This window comes from Callithrix jacchus, chromosome 6 (genome assembly GCF_049354715.1).
Source record: "Callithrix jacchus isolate 240 chromosome 6, calJac240_pri, whole genome shotgun sequence".
Classification (NCBI taxonomy): Eukaryota; Metazoa; Chordata; class Mammalia; order Primates; family Cebidae; genus Callithrix; species Callithrix jacchus.
In genome coordinates this window covers 124,689,770-124,708,348 of record NC_133507.1, presented here as the reverse complement: position 1 = coordinate 124,708,348, position 18,579 = coordinate 124,689,770, and the positions used below count along the sequence as shown (strand labels likewise).

Sequence of the window (18,579 nt, the reverse complement as noted above, 5' to 3'; positions counted from 1 at the left end):
GTTTCTACAAAGCTTGCAACTTTCACTGGTGACTGGCAAAAAAACAGTGAGATCCTGCTTTAAATCCTATTCAACTTTCAAGTCTCATTCTCTGCTAAGAAAATAACTACTTAGTTGCTATACAAACATTCATGTTTCATTAATGGATTAGTCTTCACTGTATCAGTTTCAAAATCTGGCCTCTACTCCAAACGCTGCTCAGAACCACTTTGTTCAGAATAAATGACAACATCTCACAGAACTTGCAGTAGCAATTGATTGGGAGAATTCTCTAAGGTGCAAGCTCATCATAAGAGTAAAAACAGAAAAAACGCCCAGGGTATTATTCAAGTGACTACCTTCATTAATCACTGTGATTAAACTGGATTTGTGACGGGAGAAAATTCTCTTTTACTGTAATGACATTTACTTAGATTTTGTACCTTGTATGAAGTACGTAGAATGGAACCAGCTTTGGAAAGTCCGTCAATTCTGGTACTGTAATTAAATTCTTTTCTACTTCGTACTTACCCTGTTTAGATGCAGCAGACATTTTTTAAAACCTGGGAACATGACCTTGTATCCCACATTTGACCTCACTAGCCTGGCAGAGGATCACACTATGGCTGTGCTGGGCACATGCTGAACTATTAATAGTTGAATCTTGCCAAGAGGCAGTTTTCTCCTCAAGCCAGTGTGGGTCACACCCACGCTAAAGAAAGAGTGGGCCCCAAATAGCATAATTTAAAACATATGAAATACACCTAATTATATGTGAACATAGCTCTGAAATTTAACAAAGCATTTTATGAAATCAGTATGGTAAACATTACAGGTGTTCATGGAGTACCTTCTAATAAACAAAAGTAAGTAAAATATACTATTTTCAGAAATTAGCAAATAGAGATGCAAAGGCACGTGAAAGACACTGAGCTCTGAGGCCAGTAAGACTGAATTATTAGTTAAAATACAACCACATCTAGAAGTTAAAATACAAACACATCTAGAAGAATATGCTGATAAAAGGGGGGCATTTAGCAACAGAAGCAGAAAAAAGGGGGAACCAAAATTGCCTGCTATGTATGTGTCAGATGCTTTTCCAAGTGTTGGGGAAACAGCGACCAAGTAATAAAGGCAAAAATTCTTGCTCTCACAGAGCTTACATTCTGGTATTGGCAATGCCCATTTCCAAAGAAGCAGGAGACCTAAGCCACAGATTACAAATACTTCTATCCCACTAGTGAGGTCATCCATCCTTGTTATATACACACTGGACTACTTTGGTCTGATGACATGAGATCTTTAATTAATATTCTCCTAGTTCGGAGTCATGCATATCATGCAATGTTATGACTGTGATGTGGCCCTGCACGAAGACTGCCCACAAGAAGAGGATTCGTCCATCATACAGACTATATTTTCACTAGTCTCTGTGATAGCAATTCCTCACTGAATGTTGATACAGGTCTCCTGATTTTTCATCAGTCTCCTAGAAGACGCAAGGTATCAACAAAATTGGTTACCTGATTCTGCATGGCTCAACACTAGACCGCAGGCCAAGGAAAATTCATTGCCAACCTATGAGGCCTTTTGGGAGACAGACTGGCAGCTTGGTCCTCTGAGCCCTACCATGCATGGCCCTGTTATCTGGAATCACAAAACTGAAGGAAGATTCTCAGACCACCTATAATAATACCCCTAAAACTCCAGTGATAAGAACTAGACTACCACTTATCTGAGCAACCCAGAGAAAAAGAATGGGATATCCAGTGGTTAAAGAATATCGCCTCAGTTGGATGTGATCTTTCTTTTCTTACATGTGCCTTATTATATATTTCTCTTACCTTTACTATTAGTTTTTAAGTTATTTAAAAGTAGGACATTTCTCTATTTTATCTCCACTAGCCATTCAGACAGTGACTTGTTCATAGTATTCACATGTTTGAAGTATGAGCAAATGAATGACTATCCAGTCAATCACAGATAAATGACATTTTATGCCTATAATCTGATCTACAGCATAAAGAAGACATAAACTTACTATTTTCTTGGACTCTGGCCACAAATCCCATTAAAGGTAACTGAGGAGTTACCTGTAGAATGGAGGGAGGAGGAGGAGCAAGAGATACTGCAAAAACAAAAAAGGTGTGGAGGATAAGGGATAAGGGCGAATTACATTAAAAGGAAAGGATAATACATTAAAATGAACACATAAAGGAGGGAAACTACTACACACAAACATTTTACCAGTGATCTTAAGGATCCCCTGTTGAGGGACAACTCATTAACATATAAAACAAGGTATTGGGGGAATTTTTAGTAAGTTTTTGAAAATTACAACAGGAAGCATTTATCATACATAGATATGTTAAGTATATATAACAATCTATATATAACATCTAATTGATCTTTTTAATATCATAACATCATGCCTTCTCAAGGAAAGAATTTCTGCAGATTACCATGATGTGGTTTTCTGAATTTTACCTCGGAAGGTTACAAGTTTAAATGTTTGTCAATACAGAAGAGAAAAAAAATATTATATCCCAACACTCTAAATGTATACTTCTTATTACTCTAATAATAGGCAAGTTCATTGATTCTTTATTCATTAATTAGACAAATATTTACTGACTTCCTACTAAGTGGCAAACACCTGCTAGGAAAACAGTATCAAAACCATCCTCTGAGACTCAAGTGCTATGTCATAATTTTTCATAATCCCAACTCATTGGAAATACATTTCCTCCCTGATCATATAGAAAAGTGCTGGCCTTCTGGAAGACAGTGTGGAGATTCCTTAAGGATCTAGAAACAGAAATTTCATTTGACCCAGCAATCCCATTACTGGGTATATATCCAAAGGATTATAAATCATTCTACTATAAGGACACATGCACACGAATGTTCGTTGCAGCACTGTTTACAATAGCAAAGACCTGGAACCAACCCAAATGCCTATCAATGATAGACTGGACAGGGAAAATGTGGCACATATACACCATGGAATTCATCAAAAACGATGAATTCGTGTCCTTTGTAGGGACATGGATGAACCTGGAAACCATCATTCTCAGCAAACTGACACAAGAACAGAAAATCAAATACCGTATGTTCTCACTGATAGATGGGTGTTGAACAATGAGAACACATGGACACAGGGAGGGGAGCATCAAACACTGGGGTCTGTCAGGGGTAAACAGTGGAGGGACAGTGGGGGGTGGAGAGTTGGGGAGAGAGAGCATGGTGAGAAATGCCAGATACAGGTGATGGGGAGGAAGGCAGCAAATCACACTGCCATGTGTGTACCTATGCAACAATCTTGCATGTTCTTCACATGTATCCCAAAACCTAAAATGCAATAAAAATTAAAAGATAAAAATAAAGGAAAAAAAAAGTGCTGGCCTTAATCAAATCATTTCACTCTCCTTCCCAAGGTGTCTTCCCCTATACCTCAATCACCTGGCACACTATCCAGAACTAGTAAGCAGTCAACAAATGTTTAACATATATAAATGCATGAATAAGCCAGGTATGCATGGAAACTAAAGAGACAAAAAAAAAAAGATTACAGTTACAGTTTCCTTTAGAATGGGTAAAATGCATTTTCTTATAAAGAGAAAATCCCTCTATTAGCTCCATAATACAGTTAAGACTAATAAAACTAAAAAGATGAACATGTCCCTGCTCTCGAGGAGATCACATTCTATTGAAAATAGAAGTAAAATGACCTCTCAGCAGGGACTTGAAGAAAGGAGTCTGCCAAGCTGACAGGGGTTGAGAAAGATAATCAAGTTGAGAGAATCAAGTGAGGGCAAAGACTCAGAGGCATAAAACAGCATAACCAGTTCACAGGACCAGGAATGTTTCCATATGGCTAGGAAAAGATACCCAAAGAGAAAGCAAAACATGCAGAAATATCAACGGAGGATATGAAATAGGGAAGGATCTTACATGCCTGATAAAAGAGGTTGGACCTTAGTGGAAAGAGGTTGGACTTTAAAGTCACCCAGCCTCAAATCTCTGATCTATCATTTCCCGGCTGTTTGGATAGCTAGTCAATTAACTATTCCATAAATGTGATGTGAAAACAAGATAATGCAACCTACTTCACACGGTGGCTGCAAAGATTAAAAAAAAAAAAAAAAAGACAATGGCTGTGGAAACCCTAACCCAGTGCCTGGCACATAATAAATCAAGACAGTTTCTAGAAAAGAAAAGGAGGGAACTTTAAAAGTGTGGGAAGAGAGTACCTGGCAACTGATGATTTGGCAAGCATATCAAGGAGAGCAACAACAAGCTGAAGGTCATTCTTAAGAGTTTTACCCTTCATAACTATGAAGATGGAGATGCCATTAACTACTTTAAGCCTGGTAGGTAGTACTGGGAAAGAAATGGGCTGGTAAACAAGTAAGTCAGGGAGAGAGAATGATATGATTGATACATTTGGGTTGAGATTATGCAAAATATCTAGAATTGATGCTATGGATAGATGCAGGGAGAACATATAAATGCACAGACAAGAGTTAAGCAGATAATCTTGAGTATCTAGATGCAAAGAACAGAGGAGTATAACCTTAGAAATTGGTACCTTTCTTTAAAAGACAACTTTGGTTAGGTTTTTCCCTAAAGTCAAAATTCCTGGCAGTAAATCCTTGACTTATGTGTCTGCTTCCCACTCAGAGGCTTAGAACAACTGTTGATGTTTATAATACCCTGTTTCCAAGGGTAAGCAGAAGACAATGAAAAGAGAAGGTAGCACAGACAAGAAAGATAAAACTGAGAAACAGTAGCAGACAGCAACTGGCACTAGAAGAGTAGAGACACAGCACATGTTCACATCAAAGATGAAATGCTCCTCTTCTGTTGGCATATATCCTAACCTTCTACGTAACACTGAAGTGGGAAATTTCCTACTTCAGTCACTGTCTCTCTACTAAATATTTAAAAAATGACCTTTTGGTACTCAGTTAAAAAAGAATGATCAGGTGCTTAACCTACAGTAGTCTTTTTGTGGGTAGATTGAGGGTTTTTTTTTTTTTCTTTTTGTTTTTAAGATGAATATGCTTATTTCTTTTCTACTTCTGAAAGCGAGAAATCTGAAGCCGTAGTGGTTTTAAGAAGTCCACTAGCAGCTAGGCACGATGGCTCATGCCTATAATCCCAGCACTTTGGGAGGCCAAGGCGGGAGGATCACCTGAGGTCAGGAGTTCAAGACCAGCCTGGCCAACATGGTGAAACCCTGTTGCTACTAAAAATAAAATAACTAGCTGGGCATGGTGGCACCTGTAATCTCAGCTACTCAGGAGCCTGAGGCAGGAGAATTGCTTGAACCTGGGAAGCAGAGGTTGCAGTGAGCTGATATCACGCCATTGGACTCTAGCCTGGGCAACAACAAGAGCAAAACTCCATCTCAAAAAAAAAAAAAAAAAGACGTCAACCAGCAGCAGCCAGGGAAACATAAATCCCAGTTCTTCCTTAAAAGAATAACTTGGTAACAAGTCAGATTTTTTTCAAAGCTAGTCTAAGGCATGTTCAAAAATTCAGTTCCATTTGGGGTTACAAAGGTCATCCCAAATTTTACTTTTCTCCAGGGCAAACCTTTAACAAGATGGTCCAAATTAATTCAGATACCACAACATTTTCTTATTGGACCGTGTAAGGCTTCATCTGAATACTGTCAGAATATCAGACAAAATAAGCACTCTAAATACTACTTCTAAAGCCATTACTGAACATCACGTTTAGAGGGCATATACATGTTATATAGCCCATGTAAGTTTATATAGCCCATGTAAGTATATAGCCCATGCAAGTAATATTTTCTAAACATGAACACCAACTTAGAACAAGAGGTATGTAAAAGTGAATTTAGGCTGGATGTTGTGGCTCACACCTGTAATCCCAGGACCTTGGGAGGCCAAGGCAGGTGGATGACTTGAGGTCAGAAGTTGGAGACCAGCCTGGACAATCTGGTGAAACCCTGTCTCTTTAAAAAAAAAAAAAAAAATGAGCCCGTGGTAGCACACACCTGTAGTCCCAGCTACTTGGGAGGCTGAGGCAGGACAATCACCTGAACCCAGAAGGTTGAGGTTGCAGTGAGCTGAGATTGCTCCACTGCACTCCAGCCTGGGCAACAAAGCAAGACTTTGGGGGGGGGGAACCTTCCTGCTCCTGCTCCTTATTTATGCTTTGCTAAAGCCCCATCACATCAGTATTCTGGACATTTTGGACATTTATGGTGATGTTATAACTTCGCTAATCATTTAAAGAATATGTGATATGGCTTTTATTTTGCCATAGCACCATCCCAACATTGTTTTCTATTTTTTTAGTGGCTTTAAATACCATTCAGGGGTTATTAAGCCTGACATTTTCTCTTTGTGAAACGGCATACCCATTCAGAAACTCCTATATCTCGCAGAGCTATATACAGATACATCTCTCGGAACCAATATTCACTTTATGAGCTAGATTTTTTCAAAAGCTTTTAAGAAAATATGAGCAGTAAAATACAGACTACTTTCTACTAAAGGCTTCAATACTCAAATGTTACATTATTGATTCCATAACAAACAAGGTTTATGTAAGTATACATATAAATACTTAACGTGCAGATATATGTATATTCTTCTTCACCACCAAGATGCTTCATATTTACATTTAAAGACTGTTAATTCAGCTCTATCTGTTTCTATGACCCCCCCTTACTACTGGCAAGATGAATGATAAATTGGTATTCCTATTTCATTGACTGGATTAGATTAAGAAACAATGAGACCCAAAGAGATTTCAGTTCTGCCCGGATCAAAGGGTTCTTTCAATAACTTGATTCTCAAATAATCTCATTCAAAAACAATTATTGTGCTCCTAAGACTTGGCACTAGATACTGAGTGTTCCATATTTTAACTCCTCTGTTATAATTGCCCCTTTTCAAACTCAGATCAAATTGTACATTAACAAATATAGTAACAACACTGCTAGATTTACACCTTACAGAACCCCACTGAATTTATATTCACATGAATCCCTCCCCAGATTGTCAGCTCACTTCTTCAGAAGCATGCAACCATGGCAAGTTGTCAATCACACACACACACACACACACAAAAAAAAAGCTCATAAAACACTTTTCTTGTTGTTGTTGTTGTTAAATTAGAGAATTAGCTACTTGAGAAAGCTCAACAAATATTCTCATTGGAAATATGGGGAAAAAAATAGGTACAATCACAGGGCCTGTGGGAGTAATACAGGAGACTTACATAATTTTTTTTTTGAGACAGGGTCTCACTCTGCTGCCCAGGCTGAAGTACAGTGGCACAAACTCAGCTCACTGAAACTTCCACCTCCTAGGCTCAAGTGATCCTGACTCAGCCTCTTGAGTAGCTGGGACTGCAGGCATCTGCCACAGCACTTGACTCATAAACAATATTCTAATGAATATAAAATAAAAATGCATCTAACAGCCTTAGAACACTGATTCACAAAGCATTAAGTCTTGCACAAAGAGCTTTTCCAAGAAAATGGTTTAGTTAAAAAAAAATTCATTTTGGAAAAAGTACTCTGATTAACCAACTAACAATGCTGTCGTTACCCACTTTAAACAGTTACCAAATCCCTGGAGATGCAAAGCAGAACTTAATAGAGCAGAGTACAGAAAAACAAAAAAGTGCAACTACACTGCCTCACACATTACACAGAAAGCCTAACAATCCCAATTCACCTTATTTCCATGAGTGAGAAAAATACTTTCATTAAAATCATTCCTTAAAGTGGGGATATTTTTACTTTAACAGACTTTCAAGCATGTGAAAATCAGATTTACAAAGAAACTACTGAAATACGTATTTTAAAATACATTTAAATATGTGCTTAAACAGCCTTCAAATAAATTCTACCTACAGGGTTCTCATAGGACTATTTTGGAGCGTACACGAACAAAATATGAAATATCCCTGTACAGGCCAGGCACAGTGACTCATGCCCGTAATCCCAGCACTTTGGGAAGGCCAAGGTGGGTGGATAACTTGAAGTCAGAAGTTCAATACCAGCCTGGCCAAGATGGTGAAACCCCGTCTCTTCTAAAAGCACAAAAATTAGCTGGGCCTGGTGGCAGGTGCCTGTAATCCCTGCTACTTGGGAGGCCAAGGAAGGAGAATCGTTTGAACCCGAGAGGTGGAGGTTGCAGTGAGTCAAGATCATGCGATCGCACTCCAGTCTGGGTGACAGAGAAAGACTCTGCCTCAAAAATTAAAAAAAGAAAAAAAATTAGCCAGGAGTGGTGGTGGGTGCCTGTAATCTCAGCTACTTGGAAGGCAGAGGCAGGAGAATCACTCGAACCAGGAAGGGGAGGTTGTAGTAAGCCAAGACTGTGCCATTGCACTCTAGCCTGGGCAACAAAGCCAGACTCCATTAAAAAAAAAAAAAAGGCCAGTGGCACACATGTGTAATCCCAACACTTTGGGAAGCTGAGGTGGGTGGATCACAAGGTCAAGAGATTGAGACCATCTTGGCCAACGTGGTGAAACCCCATCTCGACTAAAAATACAAAAATTAGCTGGGTGTGGTGGTGCATGCCTGTAGTCCCTGCTACTTGGTAGGCTGAGGCAGGAGAATCACTTGAACCCAGGAGGTGGAGGTTGCAGCCAAGATCGTGCCACTGCACCCTAGCCTGGCGACAGAGGGACACTCTGTCTCAAAAAAAAAAAAAATTCCAGCATATATTTACTATATATCATGTATAGTTGGTCTCAAGCTCTAACAGTGAAGCAGCTCTCAGCTCTGTTATGGAACCAACCCATTTTGGACTAACATCATTCTTTCAAAATTCTACTTAAGAATAAACAAGGGGCATTAGGGCCATAAACAATAATTGTCTAGGCTTCTGAGAGAGCCAAGGAGACAGCCCATCTTCAGCAGAACTAGGAAACAGGCTATATCTAAAATTTGAAATTTTTATAATCTAAAATTTAAGAAAAAATCAATTTAAATACAAAATAAATAACACCTGAACAGATGTGGGTTTGAAAACATAGTTTAAAAGGAGAATGTATAAAAAGGGCACTTTTGTCAAAATTTAAGTTCAGAATGAGTTTAAAAGAATGGCACAGCCAAAAACACTAAATGTGATTAAAAAAATATAGAAGTATATATCAATTAAGACCGTTGGCATTCACACTATGGTTTGCACTGGTTGGACTACAAACAGAGGATTTAATTTACAAGAGGGACCCAGAACAGTGGAGGGATTTGGAAAAAGGAACAAGGGATTCATTTAGCATTCAACAAACAGTTCCTGAGAAATATTCCAGGATATAACAGTATAAAAGACTGACTAGGTCTTAGGCTTTCATACACTTTATATTACATCCTTTCATCCTCCTTCCCCACCAAAAAAAAAGATGACTTGGGGGGGGTTAGAAAAAGATTTTTTTTTTTAACATGTAGGTAGGACAATAAAACATGGAACTTAGACTGGGTATGGTGGCTCATGCCTATAATCCCAGCACTTTGGGAGGCTGAGGTGGGTGGATCACTTAAGGTCAGTAGTCTCAGACCAGCCTGGACAACATATTAAAACCTTGTCTCTACAACAAAATGCAAATTTCAGCTGGGCATGGTGGTGGGTGCCTGTAATCCCAGCCTAATCCAGAAGGTGAGGCAGGAGAATCACTTGAACTCAGGAGGTGGAGGTTGCAGTGATGAGATCACTGCACTCCATCCTGGGCAACAGAGAGAAACTCAATCTCAACTTAAAAAAAAAAAAAAAACAGGGGCTGGGCACAGTGGCTCACACATGCAATCCGAGATCAGGAGTTCAAGACCAGCCTGACCAGTGTGGTGAAACCCCATCTCTGCTAAAAATACAAAAATGAGCCAGGGAAGGTGGCACATGCCTGTAATCCCAACTACTCGGGAGGCTGAGGCAGGAGAATCACTTGAACCCAAGAGGTGGAGGATGTAGTAAGCCAAGATTGCACCACTGCACTCCAGCCTGGGCAACAGAGTGAGACTCTGTCTCAAAAAACAAAATAAAAAAACAGAAAGAACATGGAACTTAAGAGCCAGAAAACCTAAGTTCAAATCCTAACCTGACCATCACTTCAGCCTCATTTTCCTCACCTATAAGATACACACCAATCTTATTTTGTACATGATTCTAAGAATCAAATTAGATAATATTAAAACATTATTTAAATTAAGTGTTTATGTAGGAGAATCAAATTTCTTCTGCAAGACTCTTTCAAAGTATATCACTATAGGTCGTAGCCACAGAGAGAAATTGCAGCTCCATAAAATTCAAGGCTTATCAAAGATGGAATGAGCTGAACCCAATATCAGAGGTGTTCACACACAGGCTTACTGGCTTCTTGGCAAAAATACAGAAAAATGCAGTAAGTGGACATACCATGTCCACAATAGTCGTGGTGTCTAATATCTGTTCTTGCCCTCTCTCGGAAGTAAAAATAATTATGTATAGCATTAAATATGTTCCAGATTAACTGTTCTATATGCATGATACAACCAATTATTTAGTGTAATTATTAGATCTGATTCAATTTACCCAACTCCCGGTTTTTTCACCATGGGTTTGGTATGAGAATTGAATAAGCTAGTATAATTCAAAAAGTAGCTTTTCAGAAAAAAGTTTCTCTTTTCCTTTGCCACTTCTAAATTCTGTTCATGTGCACCCAACTTTCACTATTTGTTATTTATAGAACAAGGATGTCTGATTAAAAAAGGAAATATCATTCACTATAATGTTATTTTAAAAAGCAAAAAGCAAATAACGACTAAAATATTCAAAAAAAACTGCTCAGAAAAATTAAGTTCTGTGACTTTACAAGGAAATCATGTATTGATTTTTTTTAAAGAATTGAAAGATATAATATTAGCAACCTACAATTTATTCATTCTCCCATTCATTCAACAAATGGTACTAACCACCTACCATATACTATTTATTTGTAATTAAGGATTTTTTATAGTTGAAGGTTTTTAATTAGATATATTCTGCAGAATGCAAAAAAAAAAAAAAATCTAACCTGGATTCTGGCTATAAAAAGGTCCTCCATTCATCTGATTCTGAAGGCTTGTTTGTGAAGTAATGGAAGGAGGACGTCTATAGGGCAGGGAGCCCCCTATTGTTGGGGGAGTATGGCGAGAGGCAGGCCTATTCATGCTGTAAAACTGTACAGGATGACCTGAAAAAGAGATAGAACATAAATCTGTCATTAAAATAAAATTATCTCAGATAATTAAATATTTTATGTACAATGCCTAAATCTTTATTATTTTTATTTTGAGACGAAATCTCACTCTTGTTGTCCAGGCTGGAGTGCAATGTCACAGACACGGCTCACTGAAACCTCCACCTCCTGGGTTCAAGCAATTCTCCTACCTCAGCCTCCCAAGTAGCTGGGATTACACGTGCCCACCGCCATGCCCAGCTAGGTTTTTTTGTATTCTTTTAGTAGAAACTGGGTTTCACCATGTTGGCCAGACTGGTCTCAAATTCCTGACCTTAGGTGATCAGCCCACCTCAGCCTCCCAAAGTGCTGGGTTTACAGGTGTGAGCCACCACCCCCAGCCCGATACCTAAATCTTAATAATTAAAAATAACAGCCAGTTTAACTGGAGTCTGAATTACATAATGCAAGGTGAGTTATTGTTCACTGGTATTGTAAGAGAGTACGAAAGCAGAAAAGCAAACCAACATATGATTAAGTTTGGAAAGCTACATCTAAATAGTTTAAGAATTAGGGCTGGGTGCCGTGGTTAATACCTGTAATCCCAGCATTTGGGGAGGTCAAGGCAGGCAGATCACTTCAGGTCAGGAGTTGAGATCAGGCCAACATGGTGAAACCCCATCTCAACTAAAAGTACAAAAATTAACCAGGCATGGTGGCATGCACCTGTAATTCCAGCTACTTGGGAGTCTGAGGCATGAGAATTCCTTGAACCTTGGAGGCGGAGGTTACAGTGAGCAGAGATTGTGCCACTGCACTCCAGCCTGGGTGACAGAGTGAGACTCTGTCTCAAAATACATAAATAACAGTTTGCTAATTAACATTATTTCATTAAATTAAAAATCTCATGGAGTTTCAAAATCATCACAATTAACTAAAATGCATCTATCCCACCCCCAAAATATAGCCACTAAACACTGAAAACTAAAGTCAACAACATTGACATTTGGGAAAACAAAAGAAAAAAATGTCTGACACAGTCTTATTCTAAAATAATAAGTAATAATATAAGGTAGCAAAAAAGTTTGTTTAAAGGAAAATAGGCTATTTCAACAAAAGGTTAAATGATGTAATTCCAAATCAAACATTTCTTTCATTAATCAAAAAATCTCCACAAAAGCTACATCATTTTGTCTTAAAAAATCTAAAAAACTTACAATCATGGAAAATAACTAAGATATAAAAAGAGGGTCAAAATATATCTTATTCTTAATATCATCCCTAAGTCCATACATAGTTATCATTAATTTCACTATATTTTGCTCTTGTGAGAGATCCTCCACAGCTGTCAACTGAAGACATGATTCCATAATCCATCAATTTCCTAATAATCCACTTCCTAAACTTTACCTTAACTCTCACTTACATTCGGCTGAGAACTTTTTCCTTACATAATACTACAGCACCCAGGAGAAAGCACACCAGCAGACAAGGGAGAAGGGAAGGGCAAGAGAGAAGAGGAAGGGGAGAAATAAGTAAGTGGAGAAGGGAAAAACAGAGGGGAAACTAGTGGAGGAGGAGAAGAGGGTGGAGGAGGGAAAGAGGACAGAGGAAGGGAAAAGAAAGGAGAAAGAGAAAAGGAGGAGAGAAGTGAAAAAGAAAAAAAACACTTTTGCTAAACCCAACAGGAAGCCAGAGTGCAAAAGAATCCACTGAAGCATTTCATGGAGGTCATTGTACTGGAGAAGAGAGGAGAGTGGAGGAGGTGGCACTGGGAGAACAGATGATACCCGGCACACTCATCTACCCAATTGTGCCTGAGGTTATCATGAAATTTTTTAAATTTTAAAATAAACTACTTGTAACACAGTGAGATAAGACTTATGTAACATAGAATTTGATGAACACTTGTTTGATTTGTTCAAATCTTCACAACCAAACAGTGCAGTCATATCCTCTTCCAAGCTTCATATTTTAGTTGAGTCTTATCATCTTTATTCTACTTTAATATGAGACTCTCTTCCTGGTAATTTTAATTAAAAGTATTAGAGAAAAAAAACACTTTGATAATTTTTATCTTGTTTATGATATAAAATGGTTTGACATGCCTAAAATTGCTTTACTCCATAAGTTTATCAAGCTTAGATTCATATGGAGTCATATAAAGATTATAAGGGCACTCAAGGCTGATTATAACACCTAATCATCTTACATGTGTATCAAAAACCTACAACTCAATTGTGTTATATAAAATGTTAAGCACTCAAGCACTCAAACAGAATCCACTATCAATTGAGAAGCCTTTGTAACCACGATAAAAATGAAAACAGGACGGGCGCGGTGGCTCACGCCTGTAATCCCAGCACTTTGGGAGGCCGAGGCAGGTGGATCATGAGGTCAAGAGATCGGGACCATCCTGGTCAACATGGTGAAACCCCGTCTCTACTAAAAATACAAAAAATTAGCTGGGCATGGTGGCGCGTGCCTGTAATCCCAGCTACTCAGGAGGCTGAGGCAGGAGAATTGCCTGAACCCAGGAGGCGGAGGTTGCGGTGAGCCGAGATCATGCCATTGCACTCCAGCCTGGGTAACGAGCTAAACTCTGTCTCAAAAAAGAAAAGAAAAAAAAGAGAACATATAAACTATGATTTAAAAGGCATATGTAATTATTTGAACCACTGAATACAATTATTAGCATTTCAGTAATTATAACGAAGTAATACAAACTTAGGATCAAGTTAAAAACATCTAATGATTAACATCATTATGAATTTTATGTAGTTAGATCCAGTCTAAAACCTAGCTCTAACATGGGCAGGCTGCAGTGGCTCAGTCTGTAATCCCAGCACTTTGGGAGGCAAAGGAGGGCAGATCATGAGGTCAAGAGATCAAGATCATCCTGGCCAACATAGTGAAACCCCCATCTCTACTAAAAGTACAAAAATTAGCTGGGTGTGGTGGCATGCACCTGTAGTCCCAGCTACTCAGAAGGCTAAGGCAGGAGAATCACTTGAACCCAGGAGGCGGAAGTTACAGTGAGCCTCGATTGAGCCACTGCACTCCAGCCTGGTGACAGAGTGAGACTCCATCTCAAAAAACAACAACCACCAAAATAAAATCTCATATGTTGTAACTTTGCAGTGATTCAAAGACATTACCTTAAAAAGATACTATTCACACATTAGTAATGAGAGATTTGCCATTTGGGGTTTTAAAAACTATGAACTTAATTATCATAAACCTAATGATAAAATCTAAAACTAAAAACTTCTAGAAGAAAACACAGAACAAAAGATGACTTCAGATAGAGATCTTACATAGGCCACCAAAGTACAATTCATTAAAATTGAAAATAACAGTTAATCAAAATGAAGAATTTATGCTTTTTGAAAAATAACATTAAGAAAAAAAGTGAACAGACTGGGCCCAGTGGCTTATGCCTGTAATCCCAGCACTTTGGGAGGCCAAGGCAGGTGAGTCACCTGAAGTCAGGAGTTCGAGACCAACCTGGCCAACATGGCGAAACCCCATCTCTACTTAAAATACAAAAATTAGCCAGGCATGGTTGTGGGTCCCTGTAATCCCAGCTACTTGAACCTGGGAAGCAGAGGTTGCAGTGAGCCAAGATCACACTATTGCACTCCTGCCTGGATGCCAAGAGCAAAACTCTACCCCTCCCCTGCATCAAAAAAAATAATAATAAATAAATAAGCAAACAGGCCAGGTGTGGTGGCTCATGCCTGTAATCCCAACACTTTGAGAGGCCGAGGAGCGAAGATCACAGGGTCAAGAGATCAAGCCCATACTGGCCAACCTGGTGAAACCATCTCTACTAAAAATACAAAAATTAGTTGGGCGTGGTGGTACACGCCTATCCCAGCTACTCAGGAAGCTGAGGCAGGAGAATCGCCTGAACCTGGGAAGCAGAGGCTTCAGTTAGCCAAGATTACCCCACTGCACTCCAGCATGGTGACAGGGCAAGACTCCATCTCAAAAAAAAAGAAAGAAAAGAAAAGAAACAAAAAAAGAAATAAACAAACTGGAAGAAATATCTGTAACTCATAATCTCATAATCTATGAAGGACATGTATTTAGAATATAAAAGAACTCAATGATAGGGGGAAAAACCCCTATTAAAAAGGTGACAAGCAGCAAAACATCTCAACAGATACTTCACCAAAGAAGATATACACATGGCAAACAGGCACATAAAAAAAATGTTCAACATCATTAGTCATTAAGAAAATACAAATCAAAACCACACATGTAATGAGAAACCATTACACATGTACTGGAATGGCTACAGTTTAAAAAGGCAACACCAAGTGCTGACAAGGATGCAACTGGAAATTTATACATTGCTGCTGGGAGTGTAAAATTGTACAGACACTTGGAAAACAACTTGGTGGTTTCTTATAAAGTTTAATATTTACTTATGACCCAGCAATTCTATTCCCTAGTATTCACCCGAATAAAATAAAAACCTATGTGTACACAAAATAAAACCTGTATGTACATGTTTATGGCAACTTTATTCATAAGCACTCAAAACTGGAAAAATCTAAATGTCCAGGGATAAACAAATGTGGGACATCCTTAATACTTAAACATGCAACAACATGGGTAACTCTAAAATGCATCTGGCCAAAAGAACAGACCAAAAAAAGCTACATACCATATGCTTCCATTTATGTGTTATTCATAAAAAGGCACAGCTTTAGAGACAAAAAACACATCTAGGGCTTACCAGGAGCTGGGAGTGGAGGGGAAGGACTGACTATAAAGGAGGCATGGAGGAAATTTTTGTGATAATAGGACTGTTCTATATCTTGATTATGGTACATGACAGTATATCTTTGCCAAAACTCACAAATATGCATGGTATAATGGGTGAATATTACTGTACATGTTATACCTTAAAAAAAAAGAAAAAATGTTTGGTGACTCAGATACTGTATAAAAGAGATTATACTGATAAAAATTATTAACAAGGCATTTATCTTGCTTTTTGTTTTAAAAACCACAGTTAATTATCCTCTCCCATACCAAATGTTTACTTAGTGAACACTGAGCCAGGCACTTGTTAGTCGATTAATATTTGATTACTAAAATATAAACTCTCAGTTGGGGGTGATTTGTCATTTCTGATACCTTCTTTATTAAAGTAGGACCATAATGAGATTCCTATATTTAACTAGTTAGTCTGGCCGAACAGCTGTATCCAGATCAAGAAACAGCCCATGTTTACATGTATCCACTGTAGAAAGCTTTTCTTTAAAAGTAATACAGAAGGAATACCATAAGACACCATGCAAAATCCATTTTGGCTAAAAGTGTCTTTTAAAACATATAAAGATCTTATATATGTTTAACATGTATAACAGCAAAGTTGAAAATAAATGCTATGAAGTTTTTATTAGCAAGTGGAACACTAAGAAGATTGATATGCTTTGAATCTGTGTTCCTGCCCAAATCTCAAGTCGAACTGTAATCCCCAATGTTGGAGGTGGGGCCTGGTGGGAGGTGAATGGATCACAGTGGCGGTTTCTCATGGTTTAACACCATCTCCCTTGGAGCTGTTCTTGCAATAATGAAATCTGGTTGTTTAAAAGTGTGGAGCATCTCCTGCTTCATCCCCTTACTACTACTCTGGCCATGTGACCTGTGTGCTTCCCCTTTGCCTTAGGGCTATGAGTGGAAAGCCTTACAGAGGCTTTTCACTTGCTGTATCAAATAGTTCCTATAAAATATACCTTAGAATTATTGTAAAAGACTTTTGTTAATCACTTAACCTGTAATAAAAATATTTCTAATGACAATTTCTGAAAACTGTATAGAAGGTAGCTCCATATTAAATTTTAAAATCTCTAAGAAACGAAATTAAAGCTATAAAAAACATGCATTTATGCTACCCTATTGGAAAAATGTATGAGAAATCTTACCTCAATTTTCTCAGGAAATTCTAATCTTTGGTCATATGATACTTTCTAGTTAGTACATTATTCTTATGTTTTTTAATACAAAGCACAACCAAACCAAACACAAACAAAAATCAGAGGTGCAAATAAGAGAAGAGCCAGATGACTTGATCTGCCTGCCAATGAATAAGCAAATACTTACCTGTAGGGGGAGTGGAAGAAACAACAGGGGGAGTTGGAGAAGTGAAGCCATCAGCAAGGGTCTGGGCACCCCCAGCAGCAGCGTCTGGGGCAGTGGAGGAAGGGACAGTAGCAGGAACAAGAGGGGCAGGGGCAGATGCAGAAGTAGCAGGAAGGGGAGGAGTGCCAGCAGAGCCAGCAGGGGCTGAGGGGAAAGAGGAGTAACAGGCAGCATTAACGAGGCAATCACATGAAGCAGGATTAGAAAAGATATTAGAGTATTTAATGTTAGATATTCAGTGTTTAACACTAACCAAAAGAATAGAGTTGAAAAAAAGAAAGGTGTTCCCTTCGTATTATTTTTAATTTAACATTCTGTAACTAGTATAAAAAATTAACATAATACACTAAAAAACAAGTTTTCCATTTTGAATTACACAAACCAGAAAACAGATATATTCCAGATATCAGGTAAAAAAATGAATTTAACTGGGTGCAGTGGCTCACGCCTGTAATCTCAGCACTTTCGGAGGCCGAGATGGGGGAATCACCAGGTCAAGAGATGAGATCATCCTGGCCAATATGGTAAAACCCCACCTCTACTAAAAATACAAAACTTAGTCGGGCGTGGTGGTGCATGCCTGTAGTCCCAGCTACTCGGAGGCTGATGCAGGAGAATTGCTTGAACCCAGGAGTCAGAGGTTGCAGTGAGCCAAGATCACGCCACTGCACTCCAGCCTGGTGACAGAGCCAGACTCCGTCTCAAAAAAAAAAAAAAGAATTTAATTTAAAACACAAATCTTTTTATGATTTTTAAAAGGTATTATCTACTTGTTGTTATAAGTAAATTAAGTATGTAACATTCTATTAATGACTTTTGTGTCATCTTTTTAAAACTAAGTTTTAAGTGTGTATCTCCTCAAATCAAATAAGCAGATTTTTCGGTTTCAGAGAAAAGAGGGTAGCATTTTCAGAGACTACTAAATTTCAATACATCCACTAAATTTAACTGTCAAAACTAATTTTTATATTTGCCCAATCTTTTGTTATTAATTTCATTCTCACACTGAGTCCCCACTGTGTCCAAAAACTGCACTGTCATAACACTAGCTGGAATTAAACATGTAACTCATACTAAAGTATGATCCGAAACCTTAAGGCAGCAATGGAGCCATATAGCACCAAATGCATTAAAAAGTGCAAAGTGAGAACACAAATCACTTGCATACAAATAACAAATATATAAAGACTTAACAATATTTACGATTCCTAAAAAAAATCATGATTATGAAGAAAGCCCACCATAATTAAA

The 18,579-nt window shown here is 38.2% G+C and overlaps 1 protein-coding gene across 45 annotated transcripts in view; it reads right to left on the bottom strand.

Moving 5' to 3' along the window:
- Positions 1 to 18,579, bottom strand: part of ABI2 (abl interactor 2) — a 114,701-nt gene that overhangs the window by 25,344 nt on the left and 70,778 nt on the right. For 14 of the 45 annotated variants that reach the window (XM_008999244.5, XM_008999245.5, XM_008999248.5 and 11 more), the window contains 3 exons: positions 17,290 to 17,472; positions 11,026 to 11,184; positions 2,021 to 2,107 (listed from right to left, as the gene is read on the bottom strand). In XM_008999244.5, coding sequence (XP_008997492.3) covers positions 2,021 to 2,107; positions 11,026 to 11,184; positions 17,290 to 17,472 — 429 coding nt within the window. The remainder of the gene's footprint in view (positions 1 to 2,020; positions 2,108 to 11,025; positions 11,185 to 17,289; positions 17,473 to 18,579) is intronic. The other 31 variants (XM_008999247.5, XM_035305376.3, XM_017973655.4 and 28 more) reach the window with 3 other exon arrangements.